The 21856-nt window shown below is 47.2% G+C and overlaps 1 protein-coding gene across 2 annotated transcripts; it reads left to right on the forward strand.

Annotated features, from left to right (window-relative positions):
- Window positions 1–8870: 8870 nt before the first annotated feature.
- On the forward strand, window positions 8871–15887 carry BMP4 (bone morphogenetic protein 4). 2 transcript variants are annotated; one of them, XM_054567550.1, is made up of 4 exons: window positions 8871–8932; window positions 12254–12378; window positions 13540–13857; window positions 14843–15887. In XM_054567550.1, the coding sequence occupies exons 1-4, from the start codon at window positions 8871–8873 to the stop codon at window positions 15697–15699; spliced, it is 1362 nt and encodes a 453-aa protein (XP_054423525.1). In that variant the 3' UTR covers window positions 15700–15887. The 2 variants fall into 2 exon arrangements, with proteins under 2 accessions (XP_054423525.1, XP_054423524.1); XM_054567549.1 differs by lacking the exon at window positions 8871–8932 and having other exon boundaries at window positions 12253–12378; window positions 13478–13857.
- Window positions 15888–21856: the final 5969 nt, after the last annotated feature.

Genomic DNA, 21856 nt, shown 5'->3' on the forward strand with positions numbered 1-21856 from the left:
TCAAACTCTTATACTTTTGCACAGGATACACAAGTACCATAGGAGTTAAATTTACCAAAATCTGAACAAAATTTGTTCCTTTTCTAATATTCCCTCTCTAAAGTCGTGGCCTCATATGGAGCTGAAGTTTGGTGTTTGTTAGCCTCGGGCAATTTCCTTATCCTTGCTGTGCTTTTCTTTCTTCAAATGTTAAAAAGAAACTGGGGGCTGGGGTGGGATCACTGTAATATGTAAGCCATAAACTGTTTCAAGGATTAAATGAGATAATGAAACATGAGTGTGCCTCGCAACGGTTAGGAGCCCAAAGTATATTGATTTTCTTTATAAGTATACAGTTGAAGAAAATATGCAAATATTCACATAATTAAAATTATTTACATAATTGTTCATCTAATTATAACCATCATGTGAAAACCCATCAGCATTTATATTCATACATGACACTAGCCATGTTTTTTGTGATCTGTAAATTAGTTTCACATACATTCCAGGACTTGACCTAAAAATTAAGAACCTCAGGAGTCTTAGGTGGGTAGGTAGTGGTAAGCAGGGACCTGGGTCCCCAATCACTCTTCTCCTTTTCTGCCCTTCTGCCAGAGTCCTTTCCTCTGTGCGGGTTGCTCTAAACAGAGAAATATGCCTGTTGTCTCGGTGAAGAGTTAAGAACATTTTGCTCTTGGGTGTGTGAACACTGTGTACCACTGGATCAAGATCTGCACGTGTGCAACCTGGAGACATTATTCCAAGAAAGAGTGAACACATGTACCATATTCTAGAGGTTTTCAACCTTTCCTGGATCCCATATTCCTTGGAAAATTTGATAAAATTATGCCCCATTCAATGCATTTTTTATACTTATCCCAAAATTGTATGTATACATTTTGCAGTTTTCACAGGTCCCCTGAAATCCACGTAGGGACCCTGATTAAGGCAGCATAAAAAGTTTAAGAATCTCTAATTTAGAGAGATTAGCATTCAATTTAAATACAACAAAGACGGCCAGCACTCACTTCTATATTCCCTTTAAGACCTTTAGTTTTTAGTCCTCCAGTTTCTAGCCCCATTTTTTTTTTTTCTGGACCCTATCTACAGGTGGGGAAAATAAAGCCAGCCCATCCAAACTCCTTGGGTTCTAGCTAAAGAACTATTCAGACACAGGAGAGGCACAGGACATTTTGGTGTAAACTGAAGGCAAATTTATCCATTACCTGGAGTTGAAACCCTAAAGAAGAAGGAACGAGAACATTTCAGAATGAAAATCAGAATTCTAGAACAAAGACTTCAAAGTCCATTCTGCCATCTCTTAGTACTGAATAAAGGAATCTCCTTGTTATGTCTCATTTTGACCTGCCTGAAGGAAGGCTAAGGCCCCAAGGTTGTTGGCGGTGATGCACTGCCCCACCAGAGTCTCCCGAGGCTTCTCCAGCAACCGTCGATGGACTGCTGGCCTTCTCCACACCAGCTCCCTGCTCCTCCTCCTACCCTAATGATCTCACTGCCCTAGTGTTCTGTAAACCTGCAGGTACCACGGCTGGGCTTGGGAAGTGGAAACAGGAGATCCCATGAACCCAGACATCTGGGAAGGCAAATTCTTTTCCTCTGTTGATGGGAGAAATCCGACTGCAGCCTGGACAACCTGTCATAAGGCGGAACCAGCAGCGGAGCGGGTACTTAACTGGGGAGGGAACCTTAACAAATATTATCCAAATTTAATTTTCTGCGAGTACAGTCAGGACCTCTGTATCCTGCGTTCCATCACATTCAAGGGTGGGGGCGAGGGGAGAACTGCAGGGACCAGAAACAAATGGTCCCAAAAGCTACTTTAGGATCCCTCTCCCATCTGTCTCTTCCTTTCTTCCCCTTCTCTTTCTTCTTTCCTCCCTCCCTTCTTCCCCAGGAACAGTCCCGAGTTTTCAAGTCGAGGTAAACGAAAAAAGAGGAGGGGTCTCTCGGCCTCTGAGAAACCTCTCATGCAGCTGGATGGAAATTCTGTGCGAGTGGCTCGCCTCGGTTGCCCGGGCATTAGCTGTTTATTCAAGTGTGGGTCAGATTAGCCACCTGGGGCACAAATCCTGCAAAACGAGTCTGAGAGCGGGGCGAGCTCTTGCAGGTAGGAAGGTGCAGCGCTGAGCTAAAAATAACGAGGGCCCGCTGCCAGCTACCGCGGAGGCGGCGCAGACTGCGCTGATGCGGGAAATGCGCAGGGCCAGCTGTGCCGGGTGGGCTGGGCTACTTACATCCACCCTGTGAGGACACTCTAGGCCATTTACTACGGCTTCAAGGCGGGAGCACGCAAGGAGTGCCCAAGGACAGGGCGCACTAGCTTCCCGAGCCGCCTCCGCTGGCCCTGGGCACCAGGGACGCACGGTGTGAAGCCCTGCACTGCATCCGACCGGAGAGGGCACAGGATAAGAAGCTTGCAAAAGGATCCCGCCCACCGGCCAGTGAGGAGTGGGGAAGGCTTTGGCCCGGCGAGGCTCGTGTCCCCGGCCTGCAACACATCAGCAGTTGCCAAGGGACAGCGTGGCTCGCAATTTCCCGGTGTCCGCACCTCCTTCTCCACCTGCTATAGGAGGTGAGAGCACCATGCCTCTCGCGGCTCCAATGCAGGTCCGCGGGTTCCCGCAACCTCTCACCCACCTCCTACTTGCTTTTCTCGAAGCTCAGCCTCTCAACACCCTTCTTAGGTTTCTCTGACTCCTTTTGAGTTTGAGTTTGCCTGATCTCTGAGTCTGGCCCTGGGGACGCAAGGCCTCGAAAAGGGCCAAACTGCGGCCGTGGGCACTGAAGACTTCTGCGTCCGATCAGGGATTTGGCTTTGGCAAGGCATCAAGAGAGGTCCTCCCTCCCAAGCCCAGGGCTCCTAGAATCTGGGAGTGGAGCCCCTTTCTTTTTCTGAAGCTGTGACCTCTCTGTAGGGCTTAGTGTATTTCTGCCTTAAGAAATACGTGTCTGGTGTCCCTGCCTTTTCCCTCCACAGAGACTGCCACTTTGCAGCGCCCATTCCAAGCCTCACAGATGGTAAAGCAAGGAGGGGAAGAGCTGAGTACAAAGCTCAGGGGCCTCTGGGCGCTTCTCTTCTGGCCCAGCACCCCGCCCTCCGGGCCTGAGAGAAGTATCAAGCGAGTCAGGCACGTGGGCCTCCACCTTGGGCTACTCTGGTCCCCAGCGGCCAGGCCTTGGTGCAACTGCTCGTTTTTCAGAAGCCCTGAAGTGGATTCCCTTGAAGCCATGGGCCTGTGTTTTCTGTGCTGTGGCCACCACCAGACTACAGAGTGTTCTAGTTTTACTCTGTGCAACCCCTTGGTTACCTGAGGTGACTAGAAACATTGTCTCTTGCTAGAGAGCTTCAAATGTCGGCCAAAGAATATAACTTTAAAAAATTATTTCAAAAGCATATTTTAGCAAACTTTAATTGAAGGATAACACAAATCTCATGTATACAATCTGATGAATTTTCACAAAGTGAACATTCACAAGCACTTTTGAGTGTTAATTACATCTATATGTAATCCCTGAGGGGATTATAAATAATATATATTTATTCTTAAAGAAGACATTGGTGAAAATAAGTCTTTCCCCCACTCAAGTACATGAAATATTTAGACTATATGTAAAAACATCCAAGTTTTACTTATACAATAAAAATTTCTTGGATCATATACTCTTTTTGGATAAAGCCTTCCTTGCGCAAGATTAGAAAGCTGTTAGAATGAATCAAGGGGAGAATGTTAGATCATGTTGTTCAACTGACATCTGGCTGGGAAACCTCAGTGACTCATTTGGTACAGCATGAGGTCCCTGGAGGAGTCCGCTGCCCCCACAGTGGGATGCAATTTTATCCGGGGCCACACACAACAGGGAGAGTAAGAGAGAGCGTGAAGGGTGTGTGTGCTGAGAATGGAGATATGCCACAGTTCTAACCTTCTTGATCCATTCTATAATAATCTATTTCCAAATGGCATCCTTTCTGTAGAATCAGGTGGGTGCAGTTGACCATTTTTAGCAGAGGAAGACTAAAATAGGAAGAAGCCAAATCTCCTTTACTGTGTGCCAGTCCCATCCTCTTTGTGATAACCCTTCCTTGGAAAGGGAGGAATTTCAATAGCCATGCCCTGTCTGCCATCCACATGTTAAACCTGTTAAGACATAAAAGCAGTCTTTTCATCTGTCTGATCTTTCTGGGGTTTTGATTGGAGTTCTCCGTCCATTTTTGATGGTCTGTTTTGAAGGATTAAAAAAAAAAAAAAAAAAAAAGAACCATATTCCAGAAAGTAGACAGACAGCAATTTAAGGCATAGGGAACTGAAGTAGTATTGCATTTTATTTTATTCAATGAGAAGATATTAGAATCCAGTATTATTTAGCTTTGAGTGAGGTGTATCAGGGGTTAACAACAGCCTCAAATGAGAAGGACTTTGCATTCACATATAATACTTCTTCAGACAAGGGAAAAGGAAATGGATTTACATTTTAGCAAGAAGTATAGAGAAAACTTGTTTACAATCTGGGGTATTAGGGATTAGGAAAATCAGAGATGGGGAACCTTTTGGATATTTCATCTAACCTGTAATTTCCTTATTCTCAGCAGTTACGAGTGCCCACTTTGTCAGTTATTAGTTATCTTGGCAGAGATTTATCTAGACAAATCATAATGAGTGTTAACTCAGTGAATGCTGATTCATAGAAACAGCCTTTATTCAATCAGCACCTGAGAGGTGTGTAGCACCAACGATTACAAAATAAATGTGACATATAACCCCTTCCTTTAAAAAAGTTTATCACTAAGTGTAAATAAAATTCAATGTCAGAGTGGCTCTTCACCTACTTTGCTCATGTAATCTTTGCAAAAAATAGTAATAATAAGCTAATACTTATGAGCACTTATGTACCTGCCATTTTATTCCATTAACGCAGTTAACGCTTATAAGACCATCATGAAATAGAAATTGTTTTCTCCCATTATAAATGAGGAAACCAGTTCCTCTGAGGCTTAAGCTATCTGACCATGATTTTAACTAGTAGACAGGTTGCATCTCAATGTTGGGGTCTCAGAAAGACCTGTGAGGAACTTGCTCAGTCCTCACATTTTACAGTAAGGAAACTGAAGCCCAGGACGGGTAAGCAGCTTCTTTCTCAAGAGCACAACTTTTTCCTGGGGAAGGTCACATAAAGTCTTGCCCTAAGGTGAGCTTTGTAATTAGATTTGTTCTTTCTTCTAAGAACTGAGTACATATCCTGAAATTCTCTGTAATAGCAGGCTGCAGCAACGGAGCAGCAGTTTGTGCCTTGGCCTTGGGAAATGCCTGCAGCACAAGCCTTGTCTAGTCAGAAGCTGTGGCCATGTGCATCCACCCCTCTGCAGGCCCTGCTCACGGCATGTAGAGGGACAGACAAACTGGCCTGGTCTGAATTTTCGGTCCACCACCTATTAGCTCTGTGACCTTGAACAACCCACATGATCTCTCTAAATTTCAGATTCTCATCTGTAGAACAGTCATTTTAGGAGGGTTGTTGTGATGGCTAGATAGCAAATGTATAACTAATGGAAAATATTAGTAAGAGAAAAATTAATGGTCCTGGGCAGTTTCAGAGATCTCTTATAATTCTAATTCCAATTTATCGTCCTACTCCTCAAAAGTCAGCAATAGTGCTGGAGTTCCTTCAAAGTACCCTTACACAGCTTCAACAGACACTTCATTGGCAAGGAAGATTTGAAGATCAGACGTGGTCCTTAATCGAGGACCTAGAAGCAAGGGCTACTATATCTATAAGATTAGAAATCTGTTCATTTGTAAAGACCTATTTCATGTGTTCTGGGAGGAGTAACTCTACAATTACTATAACAGTTTATAAAGCACAAGCCAAGCATATTCCTTGCATGTTTAATAATGTCTAGGTACCAGCCTTTTAATGGTATCTATCAGCCCTGGAAATATAAGTGAAATAACTTTTAAAATAGTAGTTCTCAAGCTTTAGTGAGCTCAGAATCAACAGGAAACTCTGTTGAATATGTAAATTTCTGGGGTCAGATTTCAGGCAGGCAGGGCCAGGAAATCTTTATTTTATCAGAACACTCAACCTTGTTCTGAAGCTTATGTCCCTCAGAACATACCTGGAGAAAGGCCATCCCACAGGCTTGCTGTCTGGCTTCACTCTCTTAATGCTCTCCAGGAAAAGCCCAACGAATGAATGTCCTTCGTTCAGAATAGCAGCAGAGGAGCAATAGTTGCTCTTGAAATAGGGTGGATTTCTCCTACCAATCTATATATTTTTAAAGGGTACAGTTTCATTTGGTTAATCTCTATTATGTTCTATAAAAACACCAAGATTCATAGGTAGGCTTGAGGTGGGAAAAAGATTGGACAATTCTCCTCACCAACTCTGACTATTAAGGTGTGATTGATTTAGCTCTCTAACCAACAAATAACTTGTTCTTTGGCATAACAGAAAGGAAGAAAAAGGGAAAAGAGGAGGGAGTAAAGGGAGCTGATACTAGATGGTTTGCACCCATCTCAAACCTGTCCCATGAGAAATGGAACTGAGTTCTCCCACCACATATGTAAAGATTCATATCAGGGTCTAAACAGGTATGTCAGGTGGCTTAATTAGACACTCCTGGACTCTAAGTTTCACAGACTCATGGGTGGCTACTTTATTATCTGAGTTTCAACAAATTGAGAAAAGAGCTGTCACCCAAAATCAGCTAGGTTGTAAAAAAGAAAAAAAACCCTATTATCTGGTACCTTAAAATAAAATAAAGCCCTGCTTTTAATCACAGCATTTCACTGTTGTTTTTGAGTTTAAATATTAAAGAACACATTTTGTTAATGATTGAAACAATTGATTAGGGGGGCTCAGTGAAGGTTTAATCTGCCCTTACACCAGTTAGTGTGTTGAAGGAACACACTGCCTAATGCCCCAGAATAAACATTAGGTAACTATTTAATGGGGTTTTAATTTTGTGTTGTTATTATTAATAATAATTAATGTAATTTTGATTATGGTGGAAGCTGGAGGTATATTGTCAGACATCTTTTCAGGGTGGTGGTATTGCCCTGCCCTGTTTAATCAGAAGTTCTTGGAGGAGGTAGGCTCATAGTGATTTAAAATGAAAGAAAGTAGATGTTTAACAAAATTTAAATTAAGAAATTAAATCATGTTCAAATTGAAAGGGGGCATGGAAATTATTTGGCCTAATCATATCATTCTGCAAAGGAGAAAACTGAGGCCCATAGGAATTAAAGGACTTGTCCAAAGATACACAACTCATTTCTGTTGTTTAACGCATTATTGGGCTGAATGACCCCACAGGCCTAACTTGGAAAAGATGGCAGGTCGCTGCGGCCCTGGTCTCACAATTGTTTCTCTGATCTCATGTCCTTCCCACCCTTCATAATTCTTGTTTTCTAAATATTGAAGGTGTGTAACTGTAAACTTTGTAGAGATGAGCTACTCTGGACCAGTATCTATTTAAGCGAAGACCTAAATGCTTTGCTGAGACAGTGACGCGTATAAAGTCTATCCCAGGGAAAGAAATTCAGGACAGGAAGTGCTCAATCCTCCAGCACTGGCCTGACTACCTGCAGCTCAGGGCTGTGACCCTTAGCCCCACCCTGCAGTACTAACTCCGGACTCCAGAGCAGAGTTGTGATTTACTTCAGGGCTCTAGGCAAGTCCCTTTAACCAGGCTGTCCTTCCCCTTCCGTGTTTGTAAAACAGAGAGATGATGTGCGATATCTCCCTCACTGCTCCATCAGAAGCACTGTGTGAAATTAGCTCCTGTTTGTTTGGAAAGGTTTTAAAGCCACACATTCCACCTCCCTGCTAATATGATTACTAGCACTTCCTTGTAGGAAAGGGCCAACCCCTCATCCCCTTTCTTTCTAAAAAACAAACCAAAGAGTATCTTTTGTCTCCCTGTGGCCAAAAACGGCTGTTGCTTCTGTGGTTGTTACCTCTGCAGAAGGTCAGTTTGCTGAGGTTAAGGATTCCTAGTTGCACCACAACCAAACAAACAAAAAAAAAAATCAACAAGAATAATAACAACAACAACAAAAATAACTGCTGTGAAGGTTCTCAGAGGGCTTCTGAGTTATAAACAGACTCTTCTTTCTAACTGTAAAAACTATGGCCCCGGTCAGTCTCCAAGCCATCTCTGTCCTCTAAAGAGTTAGACCTGGTAGGAGAGGAAGGAAACTAAACTGTTTATTGGGGCTGTCTTTCTGAGGATCATCACCAAGGCTTTCCACAACAAGCATTTAAAAAAACATATTTTGGAAGGAAAGTGACATTTTAAATAGCCAAAGAGGTACCTCTCTCTGGCGCACAGCTCCGTGCACAGCCTGTTTCTCAACCTTTGGAAATCCTTTAACAGTTTATAGAAGGCCACCCTTAAAACCAATCCAACAGCTCCTTTCTCCATAACCTGATTTTAGAGGTGTTTCATTATCTCTAATTACTCAGGGTAAATGGTGATTACTCAATGTTTTAATCATCAGTTTGGGCAGCAGTTACTCTAAACTCAGGGAAGCCCAGACTCCCAAGGGTATTTTTGGAAGGTACAGCGACTAGTCGGTGCATGCTTTCTAGTACCTCTGCACGTGGTCCCCAGGTGAGTCCCGCCGCTTCCCAGAGCTGGAGGCAGCGGCGTCCCAGCCCAGGCGGCAGCTGCGGACTCCGGCGCTGCGCGGGCTTCCGGGACCCGGGCCTGCGAGGCGAGGCCCGGCGGCTGGATAGGAGGATGTGGGCGGGGCTCCCATCCCAGAAAGGGAGGCGAACGAAGGAGGAGGGAAGAAGGGAGGGGCTGCCAGGGAAGAGGAGGAGGAAGGAAAGAAAGAAAGAGAGAGGGAAAGAGGAGGAAGGAGAAGATGCAGGAGGGCAGAGCAGGAGGGAGGGAGGGCAGGAGTGCGGAGCCCGGCCCGGAAGCTAGGTGAGTGTGGCATCCGAGCTGAGGGACGGGAGCCTGGGACACCGCTGCTGCTCCGGGCTGAGTATCTCGCCTCCCTCCCCGATGGGATTCCCGTCCGTGCCGTCTCGAGCCTGCAGCGCCCCAGTCCTCGGCCCTCGCCTAGGTTCACTGCATCTGTTCAGAGGTCCCCAGGAGCTGCTGCTGGCGAGCCCGCTACTGCAGGGACCTATGGTGAGCAAGGCTGCCTGGCGAGGGGCGCCGGGCAGAAGTGGTGGAGGCGCATCCTTGGTGGAGGGTGGGGATGGGAGGAGAAGCAGGGGGCTCAAGCTATGGTAGCGGCAAAAGGTGGCCTTTGTGTGTGTGTGTGTGTGTGTGTGTGTGTGTGTGTGTGTGTGTGTGTGTTACCCAACAGAAGTGCTAGAGGTAGGGATGCTGGCGCTGAAAGACACTTCCTTAGCTGCTACTGCCTCCACCCAGGCCACTTTCTCCGTCCCAGGGCTATGTGCACCTTTGGTACGTTTGGGGCAGGAGAGGAGGGAAGAAGAGAAGCCTTTAGTTGGGGGTCGTTGAAGAGTCTGCGAGGTCTTGAGCGGAACACGTTGCGGGTAGCCAGGCGTTTGCGATCTCCGGACGGGAAGGGCCAGGAGAGAAAGGAATTTCGGCTCAGAAGTCGGAAGAGAGTGAGGGGACGGCAAGGTGGAAGGAGAACACCTAACCAGGGCTGGTTGGAGGTGCGGAGCGCTGCTTTACTGCCTCTGGAGCGTGCGCGCCGAACGAGGGGCTGCCCGGAGGGGAGTGTCACCCGACCCGGCCCCCAGCCGGCAGAAGCCTCTGAGAGCTTGCCAACTGCCGTTGCGAGACGCACCTCCTCCACGAGCTATTTTCGTGGATTTGCAGCATCCCAGGAGCCTCTCCTCTATCATTTCATGGTGTAGGGTCTCGATGGCTGGGATGCCAGGCGCTCTGGGAACGAGTCTTTCGGCGGAGCCCTGTCCCATGAAGAATCGCGGGCGAACTGCACCGCGGACCTGCGGCTCTTCTTAGTTCTCCCTTCCCGGAGCCAACAGCAATGGGTCCCCGGAATCCCAGGTCACTGCGGACCACTCCCGGTGGGAGGTGGGCCTGCGGCCTCAGACACCTCCTGGGCACCTCTTAGGTGGATGGTTTGTAAGGATTGCGGTTTGTAGGCTCAAGGCTTTGTGAGACGTGAAAACCCCTAAGACAGGGACTTGGTAAACTGAGGTGACCTCGGAGCAAACTGGCTTTGGGAGAACACTCAGGCAGGGATGTGAAGGACAATCGCCATGAGTTGCATCCCTACCCCACCCCCAAGAAAAAGTTAGGAAGGCGGAAGTTCTTTTCGGCTTTTATCTTTTTAAATTAAAAATTGGGAGAAAAAACGTGAATAGAGATGAATCCCACTTATTAAATCCGAAATTGAAACATAACAAGCTCTTCCCCAGCCTCTGAGTTTTAGCGCGCCGTGCGCTACCGCAGCCACCCTTAGATTGCCCGGGCATTCCAGACGCTGGCCACTTCCACTGTCCCTTCGCCCCGCGGTGCCCGGCCCCGTCTCCGTCTGCTTTCCCCATTTCTAAAACTCCTCCCAGAGGGCGGTTTTTCTTTTTTTTTAAAGGGTTCCTGGAGTCTCGAAAAGAAAAGAAAAACCTCTTTGCTCTTTCCAATCCTTCTGCAGTCACTCCCAGCGGTGGCGCGGCAGCGGGAAAACCTAAAGCCGCTCAGAAAACGGCGCGGCTCTCTTGGCGGGGATGGTTGCGCAGGGGCGCCCGTGGTCTCTGCACCTCGGCCCGCGGAGTTAGGCGGCGCCGGACAGCCGCGGCTCGGAGGGAGGGCTAAGCGCTTGATTTTCTTTTACTCCTCTTCCTCAAAGCCTTCACTGGATTGCCCCCAAGAAGAAACCCATGTTAGGAGGGGAGAGTAAGGTGGGCAACGTGAGCCCTCGATCTCTCTCTGCAGCGACCTAAGGCAGAAACTGGGAACAGACTCAGGAAAAGGAGGCGGGGTGCAGTGGGGTTGTGACCGGGAGTTGAGGGGCTCGGGACCCCGGGGCGGGCCCGCGCGGATGCAGATATGCGCCGGTGAGGTTTTCGAGAAGGCCCCTGTGCTGAGCTACCCACGCGTACAGCATCTTCGGTTAGTTAGGATATCCCAGTAATTCCTTGAGCTATGAACTGGTAATATTCCTGAAGAAATATGTGCTGCGATTCTGTAGCTGGTGCAAAGGAGGACCGGGCTGGGGGTAAGGAAGTGGGGGGGAGGTTGGGTGGAGTTGTAGTTTAAAAAATGAGACGAGAGAGAGAGAGAGAGAGAGAGAGAGAGAGAGAGAGAGAGAGAGATCGAGCGCAGGCCAAAAGCTGTTCAGTTTTCTTGACTCCTGGGAACGTGGTGGGGTTTCCTTTCTGCGCTGAGTCGGGAGTTGTAAAACCTCGGCGACGTTAAGACCTGAAACTTATGATGCGCCCCCACCCCGCCACCAGCGGCGACGTCTCCTTTTGAGTCCGCCTCCGCCCAGACTGGCTCTACCGACAGCTTTCTTTGGGGATTAATGCTTTGCTCTGGGGGACGCGAGATTCTCCCTGTAATGCAACAAGAGAAAACAGCCTAGCGGCCGCTTCCTCCCCACTTTCCCACGTCGATCGCTCCAGCAACCTCCTCCCTCCGCCCGGTGCCTGACTTGGTCAGCCGCTTTTGGCTGGGAGCTAAAAAGTTTCCCCAGTTTGCCTGAGCCCTTGCAGGCGTTCGCCAGGGGGTAGCTGTCGCTAGGAGCAATATTTGGCCTCACGGAGACCCTGGGGAGGAAATGGAGGGGTGCGCGCGCGCGCGCGCGCGTGTACGTGTGTCTCTCAGCGCTTTCCTTCTTAAGTGCCCCTTGGTGGTGAGGTTTTGAGAAGCTGTGATTCCGCCGCCCCCGCTCCGGGCCCTCTAGAGCCGGGTCTGCGCAGAAAGACGCAGTCCCTACAGTGAGCCCCAGATCCTCTGGCTTCAGGCCGCTTGGTGCTAGTGCCTCGCCGGACGTCCCGAACGCCGCCTGTACAGGCGAGAGCGCGTCCCCCGCGCGCTGTGCCGCGGGACCTGCGGAGGGGTCCGCGGATCGCAGCCGGGAGCTCCTCCCGGGCAGCTGGAAGCTCCGACCGCAGGCTGGGAGGTTGGCCTCTCCAGGAGGGGGCGGGGCCGCGTTGGGGCCCTTTCGCCGCCGGGCGCGGGGAGGGCGGGCTCCTCCGTGCGCGGGGCGGGGCCTTTGCGATCACGTGACTCAGAGGGGCTGGAAGAAAAACAGAGCCCGTCTGCGCCAGTCTCATTATATTCAAATATTCATTTTAGGAGCCATTCCGTAGTGCCATCCAGAGCTACGCACTGCTGCAGCTCCTCTGAGCCTTTCCAGCAAGTTTGTTCCAGATTGGCTGTCAAGAATCATGGACTGTTATTATATGCCTTGTTTTCTGTCAGTGAGTAGACACCTCTTCCTTTCCCTCCCGGGAATTCACTCTACCCTCCCCACCTCTGCTCGTCTTGTGTCCCTCCCGTCGGACCTTCCCCCCAGAGCCCACACTCTGCTTTCTGGCAGCGCTGTCGCTTTCTTCTTGGCGGGGCAGCCGTGGTGCTCTAGGCGGACCGGTTCTGTTTGAAGTGCTGCTTGCTCCCACTCGCGCTCTCAGATCGGGTGCGTTGTAAGAAAGCGGAGCGAGAGGGGGCTACAAAGATGAAAGGTCCCGCAGCCCCGGGTTGTACCCTATGGGCTAATCATCGCCCCCCTTCCCACTTGACTGGGGGTGTTCCCGATGCCCCCTGGTCGCGTTCCCAGCTGCTTGTCAAAACTCAGAGGTCGCTCGGGGAGTCCCTCCACCCCCCCTACCCCCTCTCCCGTCCCTTGCCCGAGAGTGAGCGAGCGCGATCAGATGCTTTTTGCTGGGCATTTCAGACTCATCGGCCACACTAAAATAAACCGTCAAGCCACTCGGTCAGCTCCCAGACCACGTTCTCGGTCTCGGACTCTGGACCCTGCCGCCCGTATCTTTGCCCTGCCCCTGCTTCCCTGCTTTTCCTCTCTCCTGCTCTGAACCAGCTGGAAGTTGTGGAAGTTGGGCTGGGAGGGCGGAGGAAGAAGGTGGGGGTGGAGGAGGAGGGGGAGAGGCTGAAGGTCTGAAGTGGAGAGCGATGGCATTTTAATTCTCCCTCCCCCACCCTTTTTACCCCTCAATGTTAACTGTTTATCCTTGAAGAAGCCAAACTGAGATCATGGCTCAGATAGCAGTTGGGACAAAAAAAGATTAACAGGATGGAGGCTATCTGATTTGGGGTTATTTGACTGTAAACAAGTTAGACCAAGTAATTACAGGGCAATTCCTACTTTCAGGCCTTGCATGGCTGCAGCTGGTGGTGGAGGGGGGTGTGTGAGGGAGAAGACACAAACTTGATCTTTCTGACCTGTTTTACATCTTGACCCTCTATCTCTTGCCCTATATGCATATGCAGAGATATCTCCATTTCTCTCTAGTTATTGGTGTTTATTTATTCTTTAACCTTCCACCTCCTCCCCCTCCCCAGAGACACCATGATTCCTGGTAACCGAATGCTGATGGTCGTTTTATTATGCCAAGTCCTGCTAGGAGGCGCGAGCCATGCTAGTTTGATACCTGAGACGGGGAAGAAAAAAGTCGCCGAGATTCAGGGCCACGCGGGAGGACGCCGCTCAGGGCAGAGCCATGAGCTCCTGCGGGACTTCGAGGCTACACTTCTGCAGATGTTCGGGCTGCGCCGCCGCCCGCAGCCTAGCAAGAGCGCTGTCATCCCGGATTACATGCGGGATCTTTACCGGCTCCAGTCTGGGGAGGAGGAAGAGGAAGAGCAGATCCACAGCATCGCTCTGGAGTACCCTGAGCGCCCGGCCAGTCGGGCTAACACCGTGAGGAGCTTCCACCACGAAGGTCAGTCCCTGCCCCGAGTCTGGGCAGGGGAGGGCCAATAGGGTTGGCTGGTGGGGCAGTGGAAGCCCCGGGGGAGAAGGGTTCAGGTTACATCAAAGCCCCAAATCCAGCAGGCTGGGGAACAGAGCTGCCTACCTCCAAGAATTTCCAGAGCTGTGGCTAAATTTATTTTTCTGAGACAGAGGGGAGGGGCTGAGGGAAGGGGAATGACACCACTCAGACGTGGGCTAGCCCCAGCGGTGTGTTTTTGCTATATCAAAGCCTTTTCTGCCAGGTTTGCTGCCCTTTTTTTTTTTTTTTTCAAAGCACCTACTGAATTTAATGTTACAGCTGTGTGTTTGTCAGGTTTATTCAATAGGGGCCTTGTAATCCGATCTGAATGTTTCCTAGCGGATGTTTCTTTTCCAAAGTAAATCTGAGTTATTAATCCACCAGCATCATTACTGTGTTGGAATTTATTTTCCCCTCTGTAACATGATCAACAAGGCATGCTCTGTGTTTCCAAGATCGCTGGGGAAATGTTTAGTAACATACTCAAAAATGGAGGAAGAGGGAAAGGGTGGTTGTGTGCATGTTTCCTCCTGCCTCTGCTCTGTTGGCCCCTCTTTTTCTTTACAACCACTTGTAAAGAAAACTGTGTACACAAAGCCAAGAGGGCTTTAAAAGGGGAGTCTTGATGGTGGTGGAGTAAGGAGTTGACACATGGAAATTATTAGACATATAAAGGAGGTTGGGAGATACTTTCTGTCTTTGGTGCTTGCGGAATGCTAGCTAAGTCCCTTTGAGTTTGCTAGCTGCCCCACTTATCTGCTTCTTCAAATTAAAAGATATGCTTGCTTCCCCTAAATAGGCTTCCACTATATAAACAGAATTCACCACTCATCACCCAACTCTTAGCTATTTCTTGACTTTTCAATCTCTCAGAAAAGTTCATGTGCTCCCCCCTCCCTTTTCTCTTTTTCTTTTCCTCCCTAACTGTGCCTAGAACATCTGGAGAACATCCCAGGGACCAGCGAAAGCTCTGCTTTTCGTTTCCTCTTTAACCTCAGCAGCATCCCAGAGAACGAGGTGATCTCGTCTGCAGAGCTTCGACTTTTCCGGGAGCAGGTGGACCAGGGCCCTGACTGGGAGCAGGGCTTCCACCGAATAAACATTTATGAGGTTATGAAGCCCCTGGCAGAATTGGTGCCTGGGCACCTCATCACACGACTACTGGACACGAGACTGGTCCACCACAATGTGACACGGTGGGAAACTTTTGATGTGAGCCCTGCAGTCCTTCGCTGGACCCGGGAGAAGCAGCCGAACTATGGGCTGGCCATTGAGGTGACTCACCTCCATCAGACACGGACCCACCAGGGCCAGCATGTCAGGATTAGCCGATCGTTACCTCATGGGAGTGGGGATTGGGCCCAGCTCCGGCCCCTCCTGGTCACCTTTGGCCATGATGGCCGGGGACATGCCTTGACCCGTCGGCGGAGGGCCAAGCGTAGCCCCAAGCATCACCAACAGCGGGCCCGGAAGAAGAATAAGAACTGCCGGCGCCACTCGCTCTATGTGGACTTCAGCGACGTAGGCTGGAATGACTGGATTGTGGCCCCACCAGGCTACCAGGCCTTCTACTGCCATGGGGACTGCCCCTTTCCACTGGCTGACCACCTCAACTCAACCAACCACGCCATTGTGCAGACCTTGGTCAACTCTGTCAATTCCAGTATCCCCAAAGCCTGTTGTGTTCCCACTGAACTGAGTGCCATTTCCATGCTGTACCTGGATGAGTATGACAAGGTGGTACTGAAAAATTATCAAGAGATGGTAGTAGAGGGATGTGGGTGCCGCTGAGATCAGCAGTCCTTGGGGACACACACACACACACACACACACACACATTCCCATCCATTCACCCACAGACTACACAGACTGCTTCCTTATAGCTGGACTTTTATCTTTAAAAAAAAAAAAAGGAAAAAAACCTAAACATTCACCTTGACCTTATTTATGACTTTACGTGCAAATGTTTTGACCATATTGATCATATATTTTGACAAAATATATTTATAACTACGTATTAAAAGAAAAAATAAAATGAGTCATTATTTTAAAGGTAAACTATATTATTTCTCGCGAATCCTTTCTCTTTTCCTTCTGCCCCATCTCTTGTGAATGAGATTTCTTTTTCCTGTTGAAGTGGGGCTGGGGGCAGAATGGAAGTCAGAGGGTGGTAACTGGAGGTGGTTAAGTTCTAGGGACAGGAAGTAAACTGATGGGAGAGAGAGCTGGTAATTGCCAGGATGAATTGTTTTCCATTTCTATTTAATGTTAACAAGGACGCAGCATCCTCTCCCATCTGGATGACACATGCCTTGGAGAAACAGTGGGATAAAAGGAGTAGGCCAGATTAAAGACTGAGTTTTGAGCTCCTTGTACATCTTCTGGATTTGCTCACCTGTTAGAGGTGCATTCTCAGCTGAGTGTGATGGATAAGAATCTCAGTTTTGGGAAATGATTCACACCTCTGCTTTTATGATACCCCAGGATGTCTCCAGTTATTATAGGCCTCAATGTTGTATATTTCAATTCAAAGCTAATTTGCACACTCACATATTAACGTGTATATATGTGTGTGTTTTTAACAGTTTTTTTTTTTTTTTGAGAAGTGGGTTTTAGCCAATAAAACAAGTAATGTGCCTTACCTTCAAAAAGTTTGGTGACCACTATTTTAATATACCACATGGTAGAATTCTATAGTGTTTTTGACTTCCTTGTCTCCTATGACCCGCATAAAGGCCTTTTTTGAGTTCAGAATTGCAACAGATTCGACTGGGTGGGGGGTAGCAGCGGGGCAGAGACTGAAGGGTCAGAAGTTCTAAGTAGGCACTGTAAAAGTGTTCCTCGATACAGATTGTCTTGCGTCAAATGCCAACTTTCCTCATCTCTGTACTGCCTGTCCCCCTTTCCTGGAGCTGGGCAGAAAGTGATATACTTGGATGTGATCTTCTGAGCCAGGATTTCTTCAAGGAGAAAGCTCAAATTTTGGCCAAAGTAAAAAAGGAAAATGCTAATGTGCTTGAGCAGTCTCTCTCAATTAAGGGCTGCCAGCAAGGCAGAGAAATGACTTTCTGAAAGGATGTGCATATAGTGGCAGAGGGGACCAGGTGAGGAACCTTTGCTTTTTCTTACTTGCCACCAGCAACTAAATTAAGCCTTGGCATTTCAGCCTGCTTAGGCTCATTGTGTGTGTGTGTGTGTGTGTGTGTGTGAGACAGAGAGAGAGAGAGAGTTTTCTGCAAAGGCTTGGATGAATTTGGGAGAAAAGCAAGGTGGGAAAGACTGACGGAAGTGTATTTCTCCATGTGAGGGTGGCGTGGGTAGTTATGGTGTGTGAGCACCCCCTGCATTCATGTACTCACACTGTTCCATGTGCTCTTGGGAACTGGGTGGGTGAAGCAGGATTCATTTTTGTTTTTAATTACTGAAGTCCTACAATCCTCCAAAATGAGCAGCTTAGTGGAAACCAATAAAAATAGAAGTGGAGCGGTTGCCAAAGCCCCAGCTCCCCAGAGAGCGCAGGTGGAGAGAGGAGATCAGAGCCCCAGGCAAAGGCAGCAAGACTCCACAGTTCCTCCAAAACTCCCTGCAAAGAGAGATATTTCCCCCTCCTCTAGTCCCCCAGGTCGCTGCCCCTTTGATTAATGGTATGGAGGTCGAATAAATCATTTAGGGGAAGCCCATTATGGGTTCCCCTCAGGCGGCCTCGTTTTGTTTTGCCCGATTTCCAGCAACTTTCTGAAATGTCCGTGTCATTGAAAAGGAACCCGCAGATCTCCAGCACTTGGACAAATTATCCGAGGGCGAGTACTGAGCCCGGTGGCTGCCTGGCTCAGGTCACTTTCTAGCAACCACCCTCCCCCCAACCTCCCTCTACTTCTACTGGCTTATTTTCAGGAATGGATAATGTTGTTTATTTGTTCAGCCAAATATTTGGTCTGGGGAATTTACCGTGAAATTCTGTGAATTGCATATACCTAGTTAACAAAATAGTCCTAATGCCACAATGTTAGCATGAAAAACAACGCGCTATGGCCAGCTTTAACTCTTTAAATTCTTTTTGAGGGGAGGTAAGGAATTGAATACGCGTAAAGATGATTTAATTTACGATTCAGTCTTCTCGGTGTCGCTTTTGGATCACACCTGCCATTTCCCCCTTCATCTCTTTATTATTTATTTATTTATTTTTCTCCAGAGTAATGTTCTCATTACCTAAAGAAAGGTGGGGAGTAAGGATCATTCGGGAGTTCAGCAAAGTCATAACCACATCAGAGGAGCGGCTTGGTCGATCCCTGCCCAACCCTTAAATTGGAACTGGCTTCCTAGGAGCTTCAGAAAAAAAAGAGGGGGGTGTGTGTGTGGAACGCATCACATATTCCCCGGCTTTCGCTGCATATTTCGCTCAGAACGTGGCAGGTGACCTGCTGACTTTGTTTTCTGTCTTGGCCGTGCTTCGTTCCACTATCCCCTTGCCGCCGGGCAGCGCCACGCTGTGAGGGACCGGGACAGCGGCGGCGCTGGCGGACCCCAATAATCACTTGGCCTTGGACTGACGTCAAAATCCCGCGGACAGGCTCCGCCCCCGCCTGCGCACGGAGCTCCGGAGCTCCGCTGCGGCGGGGGCGCCAGAGGGCGTCCTCCCTGCCGGGGATTGGATGGTGCATCTACTATCCACGCGGGGACCACACCGCGGGCTTGGCAGTGCGGGCTTGCACCCTTCAGCCCCCTCCTCAGTCAATCTGCAGATTTCAGGTTCCCCCGCTCCCCTGGAGCTGATCACCCGTCCAGCTCCGCCGCCTTTCCGGAGCCAGAGCAGGTGAAGCTTTGCAAAGACGGGCGGATCTTGATTAGCGCACGTGGGTCCTAAAGGCGGGTGCTCGGCACCTTGAAGGTGAAATGGGGTCAAGCTGCCCCGCAGAGGCATGGAGTCTGGGGAGCGTGCTCAGTCGGATGGAGGGGTGTAAGAGGCGTCTATATCTTTAGGGGTTTTCTGTTGTTGGGCGGAGAGCAGGATTTAGGGAGCGAGGCTCTCCTTGCGTAGAGCTCACAGTAGGACCGCATCTTGTAGTGACTGAATGGGGGCATGGAGAGTGGGGAACAGACCATTGACACTTTCCGGGAACCGCGGTCTCACCCTCCTCGAGGATGCACAGAGCCCGGTCTCGGGCTGAACTGCCACCATCACCTCCTTCCAACCTTTGGGGAGGGAGAGGAGTAGAAGAGATGTGCTTGAATGGAGTTGGCTCATTTCTTTCAGAAGCGAGATGCCAAGCCCATAATTTCTTGACAGCACCTCAGCTGACCTTCTCTGGGCCTGTGGCCCAAGGACTCACAGTGCCCGCACTCTCCACCTGCCTCCCAAAGCCGTGGACTCAGAATGGTGATCCCTAAGGTGAATTGAAGCCAATAAAGCGGAGGCCCAAGTTTCCAAACTGCCTTTGTGCTTCCACACAAAGCAAATTGAATAAAATATACAACCATTCTCTTTCTAAAATGCGAAGAACAATGCAAAAGCAACGATGTTGACCTTAGATTACCGGAGAATCAGAAAGTTATTAGTCTTGCCTGGAGGAATTTAGGATATTGGTGGACTGCCAAATTAGAATCGATGCAGAATTGCTCGGGTGTACCATTTGAAACAGACTAGCACAATTTGAAAACTTAACCGGAAATAAATTCGGAGTGGTTGGAGGTGTGGCCCGGGTGGAACAGCGAGGGTCCCACTTCCCTATGCTTTCACCACTTAGTGGCAGAATAAATAAACGGTTGAAAACTGAGTGGTCGTCAATGAAGAAAAGTGCCTGGCTTTAGGAAAAATTTTGGATGGCTCTAATGTTTTTATTTTTTAAAAAAGTCACCAGGACATTTGGAAAACAAATAAAAAATTAAAGGTGTGTAACATTTAGCCAATCCTAGAAAAAGAAGAAGCCATTCCATTTGTAAGTCACTTTAAGGTATTAACTGAAGCAAGTTCCAGTTGCGTCTGTTTTTTCTCTCTATTCAAAATATTCTCTAAAAACTCTGAATGAAAATATAAATGCTCTTACGTTGTTCAGAACAAACTATTCAAAAAATATAATACTATAGGATTCAGAAATGTTTACTTCAAAAAATGTGAAATTTGAGGAAAAGGAAAAAAGATGGAACAATAATTTGCTGAGTTATGTTACTAATGAGAATTTCTTAAGTCCAGTTTTCAGTTGGTTTTGCCACATTTTCTGAAGAAAAGATCTCATTGATCTCTCTTCACTTTTTATAACTTGATTCCTAACAAAATATTTTAAAACAACATGCCCCCTCCTCATCCTAAATCCTCAAACCTTCAGCTAAGGGGCAAGTACACTCTAGTCTTGCATAGTTTCATTGTCATTTAAAAAATATATATATTTATAAATAATATAAAATTAAATATAAATATAAATATTCATATATTTATAAAAATATATTTTATATTAATAAATATATATTTTATATTATTCATAAATGTATATTTATATGTTTATATATTTTTTCAGCTTTATTAACTGGATCCATGTTCAGCACATAATTTTCTAAAGCATCCAAAGTACACTGATTGAGAGTTTCAAATATTCAATTCTATCGTTTACTCCTCAACTTGTGCCACAGTTCCTCTAGGACCAGAAACTGGCTCCATCCTGCACAGAGTTGCCCATGATTTAGCTGAGAAAATGTATAATTGTTCATCTCAAGCTTGTATTGATTGAATTTTTAAATCAATGCCATTCGATTTTGAAAGCAGTTTATTATTAAGGTAGGACTCAGGAGAAGAGTCCAAAGATATGCACATTATCAGAGAGAGAGAATTGAGGAGTGCACTTCAACTTACATTAGTTTTCTGTTGATTATTATGCAAAAATAATGAAGTGCTCCTTTTCAAGGATGACAGCAGGCATGCTTAAGTCTATACCCACTGTCCCTTGAATTCAAGTAGGATTCAGAAGTAGAATAATGTGTCTTTTGAGAACTTACTTACACATCAACTGGTCAGTGAGAACTATATAACCCAAAGCATTAATCTCACCTTCAGAAAGTTCAGACCCAAATATTTAATGTACGATTGTAATATCTCATTTCAGTTGCTTAGATGCAACTATGTCTTTCCTCCTATTGTTTCTAGTTTTAATTAAAATGGCATTTAATTTTTTATAAAAAAGCAAATTCCCTTATAGTCACATCATTCTAAAACAACTATTTACATTTTCCTGTTCTTTTTTAGTCTTTGTCCATATATTTACATAAAACTTTTGTATCCTTTTTTAAAAACTTTCAGATAAATATTATAACATTAACATATTTTAAATATCAAATGTATGGATTACACATATGTTAATGTGGATCACCTTCCCTCTTGTGTGAAAGTAGACAAGATATAAAACTTGGTTATCCTCAGGTAATAAAAAGCAGCCTGGCTATGATATCAGGGTTGCGGGCAACACTTTCAAATTTCATAATGATTTTTAAGTCTCTGCTTAAATGTTGTGGTCCCAGTATTAAGCAGAATGCTCCAGTGTATGTTTTAGGTACCCTAGAGAATGGGTTACTGGACGTCCAAGGCTCAGGCACTTCTATATTGGAGCACTTATATTTGCCTGATTTAGTCATCTTGGGAATGTTTCTTTCTGGAGAAAGATAAGTGTGACTCAGAGAAAGAGACATGCTAAAGATTTCCTTCATACTCTCAGAAGCCATTGGTTTAGCAAATAAACTTCCTACTGGATTTAATGTTTGCCTCATTTTCTTGCCCTGAGTACTTGTACCGATTTTCTTGGGAACTGAGGCTGATGGCAAAGGGAGCTGGAATTGTCTAAATACAAGTAATTACCAAATTGAAATCTATTCAAACACTTAGGTTACCAGGCTCCGAACTGACCTTGATACTTTCAACCTTCAGATTCCAGTAGGTTAGGGTCAAACACAAATGTCGAGTTGC

The sequence above is a fragment of the Pteronotus mesoamericanus genome, unplaced genomic scaffold (genome assembly GCF_021234165.1).
Source record: "Pteronotus mesoamericanus isolate MK-2021 breed Mesoamerican mustached bat unplaced genomic scaffold, CSHL_Meso_final contig_182, whole genome shotgun sequence".
NCBI classification, from domain to species: Eukaryota; Metazoa; Chordata; class Mammalia; order Chiroptera; family Mormoopidae; genus Pteronotus; species Pteronotus mesoamericanus.